This window comes from Nematolebias whitei, chromosome 16 (genome assembly GCF_014905685.2).
Source record: "Nematolebias whitei isolate Nwh7 chromosome 16, NemWhi1, whole genome shotgun sequence".
Taxonomy (NCBI): Eukaryota; Metazoa; Chordata; class Actinopteri; order Cyprinodontiformes; family Rivulidae; genus Nematolebias; species Nematolebias whitei.
In genome coordinates this window covers 28637383-28647909 of record NC_056513.1, presented here as the reverse complement: position 1 = coordinate 28647909, position 10527 = coordinate 28637383, and the positions used below count along the sequence as shown (strand labels likewise).

The window sequence follows — 10527 nt, the reverse complement described above, 5'->3', positions numbered from 1 at the left end:
AGGTGCTGGTCATAAAATTAAAATATCATGAAAAAGTTGATTTATTTCAGTAATTCCGTTTAAAAAGTGAAACATGTATATTATATTCATTCATTACACACATTCATATATATATTTCAAATGTTTATTTCTTTTAATGTTGATGATTATAACTGACAACTAATGAAAACCCCAAATCCAGTATCTCAGAAAATTAGAATATTGTGAAAAGGTTCAATACTGAAGACACCTGGTGCCACACTCTAATCAGCTAATTAACTCAAAACACCTGCAAAGGCCTTTAAATGGTCTCTGTCTAGTTCTGTAGGCTACACAATCATGGGGAAGACTGCTGACTTGACAGTTGTCCAAAAGACACCTTGTACAAAGAGGGCAAGACACAAGGTCATGCTAAAGAGGCTGGCTGTTCACAGAGCTCTGTGTCCAAGCACATTAATAGAGAGGAGAAGGGAAGGAAAAGATGTGGTAGAAAAAAAGTGTACAAGCAATAGGGATAACTGCACCCTGGAGAGAACTGTGAAACAAAACCCATTCCAAAATGTGGTGGAGATTCACAAAGAGTGGACTGCAGCTGTAATCAGTGCTTCAAGAACCACCACACAGACGTATGCAAGACAATGGTTTCAGCTGTTGCATTCCTTGTAATTCTATTTATGCAATATTATAAACAATGTTTCTAAACTCTAAATGCTTTAAAAGAGCACAGCATGTCATGAACTCAGCTCTCTGCCTCCAGCTGCTCTCTGCCATCTGCCAGCGCTCTTGGCCACGCCCACTTCGCTGCAGAGTGGCGATATGACACGTTGTAGGAGGAAGCTTCTCCTGCAGTGTGGGCTGCACACAGATGCAGCAGGTGCTAAATAAATTAAAATAATTTATTTTAAATAAAAATTCCATGCTGATCATGCAGCTCATCCATCAATCAGCCAATTGTGCGTCATGTCCAATCTTATTTTGAAAAACTGCGATAGAGCGAGTCCGCAAAATACGAACAGCGAAGTAGTGAGGGACTACTGTATTGAAGTAGTTGATTAATTATTAATTATTCAAAACATGATAGAACAATTAAAAACATTTCGTACAGTTGATTTCTGAGAAAAATCTTATATTTATTTTCTTTAAAAAAATAAAAATAAAATTATGTTTTGCAAAAATCAACTCAAGTGGTCACCCCCCTCACACTTTTTTTATTTATTTTTATCAGCAAACCAAATAAAAAAAGTGTCAAGAAAAGTTTCAGAACTTGTGACCACCGTTGATTGGGCTGAAATTATTTTTTTTCTCATTTCCTGAAAATGTGTTTTTGGAAATTCAAAGTTTCTGCCCAAATATGAAGATAAGAGGAAAAACAACATCACTCTAAAAGTTTCTGAAAATTGGGTTCTCACCCAAAGGCACTGTGAAACTGTGAATTGGGGTTATGTGTAAAAGTTATGAACATTTAATATCTTACCTGCTGCAGAAAGCTTCTGTTTGTGATTTTGAATGTCGGTTTCAGTTTGAAGTAATATAATTTAATTTTAGCCAAACTATACTAATATTCCAGATGAAATATCTGTGTAATTTAAAACTTGCAGATGTGTAATAGTTTATATTAAAGCTTTTGTATAAACCGTTATGAAAAATGACTGAAGATGTATTAAGACACCAACAATCCACTTTGGTCTAGCTCAGACTAGCCATTAGCTTGTCCATTCTGTCAAAATTATTACTTTTCCCCCTCCTCAACCTGAGTAGGCTGAACACTGCAATACTAAATATATTAATTGTTCATAACTTTCTCACAAATGTCCATTTCAAAGATTTGAACTATTCTTTTAAAATCATATTGACTCACTGTGACAATAATATGAACCACCGTCTTCACAACATAGATATCCCTGATAAACAGGAACATGCAAACAGTGAAAAGGTGCAGCAACATAATCTCCTTTATTATATCTTGCTGTAAGACTTTTTATGATTTACAGCAGAGACGTATTGACATTTGATATCGAAACACAGCTCAGTTCATACCATGAGACCAGCTTGGACTCTCTTAAACTGGAATGGGAAACAGACTTGGAGGAATCCATATCAGACTCAATCTGGCGAAAGATCATTCAGAACATTTACTCATCCTCAATCTGTCTGAGACATGCTGTAATTCAATTCAAGGTGGTGCACTGTCTACAATGGTCCAAAGACAAATAGTCCAGCATAAAAACTGCCCTGGATGCTGCATGTAACCACTGTAAACATCTCCTCTTACACACATTCTGAACTTGTCTAAAGCTGCAGACCTATTGGCAATCTATTTTTGATACGTTCTCTGGAATATGTGGAAAAACTCTACCCGTCACCATTAATTTCATTGTTTAGAGTTGCCCCTATGGACGCATCCTTTAGCAAGTACAAAAAGGATGTGATGACTTTTGGCTCTCTCCTAGCCAGGAGACTTCTTTTATGCAGATGGAAGGATCTGCATCCCCTGGCATATGTAAGTAAAGTGCTATGTGTTGTCATTAGGCCTGTCGCGATAAACAAATTAATTAATTGCATGATAAATTAAAATTATCAACCTCATTTTTATTTATCAACTTTATTGTTTCTTCATGTCTCTCTCTTTCTGGAGACACTGGATGACAAAAAGCTCAACTTTGGTACTCTTCACTGACCCCCTCCCTTTCTCTTTTCTCTTTAAAATCTATTTTAACCATCCAAAATTGTGTTTTTGGATTGTTAAAAGCAGCTAAGCTGAGAAGCTAAGCTACGAGCTAAGCTAACAGGCCGACCTCGGGGAAAAAAATCTCTGTCTTGTCGAAGTTCCAAAATTCACTGTTAAAACCTGTGCCATCATGTAAAAAGTTGTTTTTCTCTGCAAAAAGAAGCTGAGAACTTATTTACTGACTTTTTTATTAAAAGCTTTGTGTGGAAAACTTTATGCTAAGGAGGTCAAACCACACAGAGCGTGTGCCATTTTGAGAACCAAATAGAGACAGCCCATGTCATGTCAAGGGGCCTCCCTCCCATTTTTCTTAAAGATACACGCTGCTCGCTCCCTCACTATCCATCATTCGGTTCAAACTGTCTTACATACCGTCAAAAAAGTACTACACTCAAAACAAATTAACCAACATTTCTAATTAAATTGGACAATAATTACTAATTATTGTCAAATTTCAAACATTAAAATAATTTCTGAGACAATTAATCATCCAGCAAAATTTGTTATCGTGACAGGCCTAGTTGTCATCATTGTGCGTTTCCATACAATGGCAAAATTGGTTCTCTGCACTTAACCCATCACATGTGAGATACACCCAGGTGGAGCAGTGGGCAGCTATGTAGGCACATGTGGAGAAATTTGGGATTTGGCGTCTTGCCCAGGGACACCACGGCATGTGTGGCGGGGAGTCGAACTGCGACTTTCTGGTCCCAAGTCAGCTGTTCTACCTCTACATCAGCTCGGCCCCTGCCCCTATATACCCCTATAAGATCACTGGATAAGAGAAGTTACGTGTCATATTCACTTGAAAAAGATCAAATACACTGTGAGGGGATCTGTTGGAAAATTTTGGGACACTTGGCGACCATTTCTGGTTTATATTGAAAGTATGTCAGTGCTTGTGTAAATATATCTGTGCCTGTTTAGCCGATCCAGAATGGGAGGGGTAAGGTGGTAGGGGTTCTTTCGTTTGTTTGTTTGTTTAGTTTTATTTTTTATGTTGCGTGTTATTAATATGAAAAAAATAAACAATAAAAAATGACTTTGATAAAAAAATAAATCATATAGACTCACTGTGAAAAAAATATGAACCACTGTCATCACAACACAGATATCTCTGATAAACAGGAACATGCAAACTGTGAAAAAGTGCAGCAACATAATCATCTTTATTGTATCTTGCTGTAAGTCAAGTTTTATGATTTACAGCAGAGCTATAGTGCCCCCCCAAAAAAGCATACCTAATCTGTAAGAAAATTAAATAAAGAAACCTAGTTCTTCATAAACTAAATAGTGCAACTAAAGATTTAAAATTAGTTTTTTAAATAATCCTTCACATTCCCTTAATTTGTACAACTGTCAGAAACAAGGAGTGTGTGCCTTCATTGTTTTGTTACGGTTGTGTACAACCCATTGGGGAATGTATGTTGTAACTTGATGTTTTATTAACTAAGCACAATGTTCAGACTGCTGGTGGTGATGTTTGTTGAAATTCCTCATTTCTTACCCATGCACCCTGGTGTGTAAAGCCATTCTGGCTGACAGGAAGTGAGCAATGATAGCGACAGCGACATGGTGAACATGGCACAATACTTTACCTTCCACAGCTCTTTTGAAGAAGACCTTACAGCTTCCACAGGTCACGACACCGTAGTGACACCCCGATGCCTCGTCCCCACAAACCAGACATACTTTGGCTGTTGAGGACGGTTGTCTGAGTGGTGAGCTAACAAAGGACAAACACAAAAGTTTTCAGACTGGATGACAAATAACACATTTTAAACAGTCAACATCAAATCCTGTCCTGACTGCCCCTTTACATAATTGATGAACGATGATAAACTAATTTTTACAACCTGCTGATAGTAGCAGCACAATGTGGCCAGCCAGAAAGGCGTCTGTCGACCAGGAGAGCACTGATTTATGGATCTGCTGGTCTTCCAGAGATGACACTGACAGAATTATGGAGGAGATTATTTAAATCCAATAAGCAGAGAGAGGCTGACCTGGATGTCCAACCTAAACAGAAAATCCAAACCATGTGTGCATTTTTTAGCATAAAACTTGAGTTACTGAAAACCTGTTCATTTGTACATTAAAATTACAAAAACCACAGCAGATCGTAACCAAAATGATCATTATGTGTACTGACTGTACGGTGAGTAAATCAGCATCTTGTTTTGATTTACTCAGAAATAAAAAAGACTTGAAAAAGGCATCATTGCCAACATATAACTTTTTACTTTCTGCTTCAGAATTCAAATATGAAGCATTCGCTGTATTTTCTAAATGCAACAAGAATCACAAGTTGGATCTTTTGGCAAAGCTCACAATAAAATGATCTAAAATATAAACTGTTTCTTTCTTCTTCTTTTTCGCAGATATGTGATGCTTTTAAACTTGTAATGGTGTCTTCATGGGAAGGAAAGTTACCAGTACTGTATGAACTAACATGCCCCATATTTTATGCTAAGTAGCAATACAGTACACAACACAGCCCAAAATATACCTATTTTGTACCTTGCTTACCTGGTACTCATATACTGTAGTGTGTATCGGGTAAGTACCTAGAATGTACCAGGTAAGTGCTAGAACCAAATCAGGCAAGTACATACTCACCAGGCTATATTTTGTTTTGCTACATCATGCTTTAAATGTTTGATGGCTTTTTATTTAGTCCCTCCAGAAAGTTGCAATGTTGCGATTACAATTATTGAAGCCAATTCAATCAGTCCCTGTAAATTATGCTCAGTCTTCCTCTTCTAAGTACTGTATTCTTTAGACAATTTCTTAATAAACTAAAAGCTTTGTGTATTTACAGTTTGATATACACATGCTAAATTATATTCTGGTAAATCATTTCCCCACCATGCTCACACACAAAATATACACACAAAGAGTACAAAGGGAGAAAAGTACAAGAGAACACTTTGTATCAAAACGTCAAAAGTGGCCTCAGTTTCCTCCTTCTTTTCTGTGCTAATTACCTCACTCCCACCTTAATGAATAACATGCAAGGTGATTGTCTGGTTAACATTCTCTGTACATTTTTCATCAAACCAGCTGCCAAGCTCTCGTTCCTCAACTTGCCTCACCTTTCTGCCTTGCGTGCGCACACATATACATGCACCCGCTTCCTCCAGGGTACTAGCAGTCAAGGGGTACAGCACCTTCACACTCAAATACAATCAGAACCAGAGCCGAACTTAACATATAGGCAAAGGTAGAAAACCGCCTGAGGCCCCCAACCAGTAAGGAGCCCTGCTGGTTGCCCAACCCCTTAACATTGCGCCTGCATTATTAATGTATGTTTGAAATGAAATAATTATAATTACAATCAAAAAAAATTTTTTTAAACAATCAAAATGATAAAAAAAAGCAACTCAATTCTTTTAACTTTTTTTAATACAGTTTGATCTCATTGAGGCTCGAGGACTCATCAAGTGAGACCTGTTTCAAACAAAGAAAGATGACAACAGTAGACAATCATAAATAAATTGAGAAAAATAAATGAAAGAAAATTATATTTAAAAAATGAAACAAAAAAAAAACTACATTGTAAAGTGATGTAGAAAACTAAAAACAGGAACATGTCTGCATTGGCTTTTCCCATGAACTTAGCAAATGTTTGAAGCCATTTGTAGAGGTCAAGGTCAAGAGTTTCAGATCTTTTTACAACATATTCCAAGGAACAGGAGCGGAGTAGGAGAAGGCCCTTTTGCCAAGTTCAGTCCTCACTGAGGGAACACTGCAGGTAATAATGTCCTGAGAGCGCACGCTGTAGCTGCACTCACGCAGAGACATGTAGGAGGAGATGTATGAAGGCAGCAGACCAAGAAGTGATTTAAAGATGAAAATGTACCAGTGAGAGAGTCTACGTGAAGTTAATGATGTCCTGTTAACCAGTGAATACAGGGTGCAATGGTGGGTACGATAATCATAGCCAGTTATGGATCATAGTACACCATGATAGACAGAATTCAACATCAGCAGGGTGCTTGTAGGAGCATTCATGTAAATAATGTCACCGTAATCAATGGAGGGAAGGAAAGTCACAGATACAAGGCGTTTCCTAGCATTCAGAGTTACACAGGATCTATTTCTGAAAAAGAAACCCAATTTAACTTTCAGTTTCCTTACAAGGTTTTCCACGTGGAGCTTAAAAAAAAAGAGATGTGAATCGACCAAGATACCCATATATTTATAGGAATCGACAAACTCAATAAGAACACCATTTCCAAAATAACATAAAAATGTATTATGCATTATCATCATTGCATGTTCCCATACGATGGTGAAATTGGCTCTCTGCATTTAACCCATCCACCCCCAGGTGGTGCAGTGGGCAGCTATTGAAAGTGCCCAGGGAGCAAATGGGGATAAGGTGTGCTGCTCAGAGACACCACAAGATGTGCAATGACTGGGGATCGAGCCTTGGGACTTTTGGGTCCTGGGTCAGCTGCCCTGCCTCTACCCCATCTCAGCCCCTATCAAAGAAAGAACTGCTGGGACTGACTTCCTGTTTGAAAACAGCATCCCTTTGGTTTTGTCGGCATTTAGGACAAGCGTGAGATGGAGCAAATCTGACTGGATAATGTCAAAAATAGATTGCAAAGGCTGGAAAACCTTAGCTACCATTTTAACTTGACAATAAACAAGTTAAATGACAAGTTAAACAAGTTACAACTAAGGATGCATCAAGGATGCTCTGATCTACATTACCCATGTAGATGGTAAAGAGGGTGGGTCCTAAGACTGAGCCTTGTGGTACACCAAAGTTGACTGTTAAATAACTGGAGGAAGTACCATTATGTTGAACATATTGCCTCCGATCTAAGAGATAGTTAGAGAACCAACCAATTGTGTGGTCTGAGAAACCAATTTCTGAGAGCTTATGACACAATATGTTATGATCCACAGTGTCAAAAGCTTTAGACAGGTGTAAGAAAAGTGCAGCACAATACTCTTTAGCATCCAGTGCTTCAACAACGTCATTAAGAACCTTCAGTGAAGCAGTCATGCTGTGTTGTTTCCTGAAACCAGATTGAAGGCGAGGTAAGATGTTAAATGTGTCCAAATACTTTTTGATTTGAGAGTTTATCAGTTTTTCTAGAACCTTGGCTAAAATGCAGAGTTTAGAGATTGGCCGATAGTTGTTCAGTGAGGTGGGGTCACCTCCCTTCAGCAAAGGTAGAACAAAGGCTGTTTTCCAAGCATCTGGAATGGAGTTTTGGCTTATGGACAGGTTAAAGATGTGGGATACCGGTGCTGTGATGATATGAGCAGTATAGTATATAAAGTATATAAAGCTATAGTCCATAACTTTTCTTAAACTATGAGAGGTAAAGGGGATTACTATATTTTAACCACTTTAGTTCCCACTCCTTCTCTCCCTCTCCTCCCAAAAGTGACAGGATGTTTAAAGCTGAATAGTTAAATACTTATCAGTATTACCAATAAAAGAAACTAGAAAAAAAAAGCATCTATCTGAAAGGGACTGTGAAGAAGAGGAATATACAAGAACATGAGGAACAATAAATAAGAGCAAAAAATGAACAAATAAGAGTACATCAACGTTCCAGAGAGGAATAAAAAGAGAAAACAGTAATAGGGAGCCTAGAGGAAAGCAAGTAAAATGTAAAGGTAGTACATTTAGTCAGTAAATAACATTATTCTATACTTTTTGCAGTTAACCTGTTATACTCATGTGATTCTCTCTTCAGTAAATCAAGACAGGAGACAACTTCTTTCATAGAAATCTTACAGTCAAGGGAATTTGTGATCACTTAATGCTGTACAAACACAAAGTACAGTATAGTGAGTTCATCTGCTCCAGTTTTCACACATTTGATGTGTTTTGTCCAGATGCATTCTCGAGCCACACATCACAGAAGAGCGGTAACAGTCAGTACTAACCGCTATCCATGTACAGACCTACTGACAACATTAATCTGTGCCACCTCCCTGAACTCTATCCTCATATTCCTCCCATCCCCTCACACATGACTTTATATGACTCTCATCATATTGTATGACTTTTATTGGGTTTTTTTACATTTCGAAACATTTCATGACTGCAGTAACACTCATCCAGTTTCCTCTCTCCAGATGAATATGTTGTGTAAATAATATTGTAAATTGAAAATAAAAAAATGGCAAAGGACAAATAAGTTTGACAGCAAAACAACTTTATGTTGTTGTTCTTTTCAGGTTATTTTCCAGTCTGGTTCCCTGCCCACACTTGCAGTTATGGGACAACGTTTGGATTTCCTTCCAAGTCCCACCTCTCTCAAACACATTGACTTTTCCACAGTGATCTTACAACTGTGTCCTGTCAGACGAGTATGTAATAACACACTAAAGTAATCGTGATCTAAAGTTATGAAAATCTGCTCATTTAAGAAAATGTTTTTACTATATTGCCTGCCTCTACCCCGTCATTATTAATTTGTACATAGTGGTGTTGACTGTTCATGTAAGATTTGCTTTAAGCACTTTTTCATTATAATTACAAAACAAAGTTTTTTCCCAAAAAGATTTTAATGAGTAGTTGTGTCTTATTTTTATTTATATTATTAAACCTTTATTTATTTTGGGCGGCTGTGGCCGAGTGGTTAAAGCAGTCGTCCTCCAATGCAAGAGTTGGGGGTTCGAATCCACAAGCAGTCACATGCCCAAGTGTCTCTGGGCAAGACACTGAACCCCTCATTGCCTCTGATATGTGTCCCATCAGTGTATGAATGTGATAAAGTACTGATTAGTCTCTTTAGAATGATTTCTTCCATTAGCTTTGTAGAGATCTAGTAGAGTGAAATGGACTGTACTTATATAGCGCCTTTCTATCTTATCGAGATACTCAAAGCGCTTTACACTACAGTCTGTGTCCTCATTTACCCATTCATACAGCACTCTACTAGATCTGTATGAATCTGTATGAAGTGCTGTATGAATGGGTAAATGAGGACACAGATTGTAGTGTAAAGTGCTTTGAGTATCTCTATAAGATAGAAAGGCGCTATACAAGTACAGTCCATTTATCATTTTACCATTTAACCAGATTAAAAACCCATTGAGACCAAGACGTCTTTCACAAGCGTGACCTGGCCAAGACTAGGCAGCAGCGCACGTCATAAAAACAAGACAAGTAACAAGATTAGAATAGGACTTCAGAAATATATAAAAACATACAATATAACAGTAAAGGGCAATAATTGTAATAAATAATAATTTAAAACAATGTTGGTTTAAGATCTAAAACACTGGCACTGTTGAGAAGATATCCTTTGTCGGTTTTTAAAAGTTTGCAAAAAACACTCAATGTAACAAGTTCTGTCAGTTTTAATTCAGCTTGCAAGGCATTCCAAGCTGAAGGGGCAGAAAAGCTAAAAGCTTTCTTGTCCTTTTCTGTTTGCACACAAGCAACATAAAGGTGCATACCGTCCTTAGAGTGTAAGGCATAACTAGTGTCCATTCTTCAAATAAAAGTACAAAATAGTGTAGAAGCATGCCAGTAAGAGACTTTTAAACCAAAGTCATCCAATGCACACGTCGCATGTTATTCAGGGAAGACATACTGGTTTTAAAATTGAGATCACAGTGATAGCTATAACCAGTGATCAATCTTAATGCACAGTGGTACACTGGATTCAATGACTGTAGACAACTGTTTGAAGCACACATATAAACAACATCGCCATAGTCAAGTACTGGTAAAAAAAAAGTGGCTGTGATCAAAAGCTTCCGAGTGCTTGGGAGAAACGTGATTTTTTTCTGAAAAAAAAAAACGAGCTTCACCCTTAATTTGGAGATTAGGTGTTTCA

The 10527-nt window shown here is 37.6% G+C and overlaps 1 protein-coding gene across 1 annotated transcript in view; it reads right to left on the bottom strand.

Annotated features, from left to right (window-relative positions):
- Positions 1 to 10527, bottom strand: part of nr3c2 (nuclear receptor subfamily 3, group C, member 2) — a 182747-nt gene that overhangs the window by 109525 nt on the left and 62695 nt on the right. The window contains exon 3 of the mRNA XM_037689957.1: positions 4306 to 4433. Coding sequence (XP_037545885.1) covers positions 4306 to 4433 — 128 coding nt within the window. The remainder of the gene's footprint in view (positions 1 to 4305; positions 4434 to 10527) is intronic.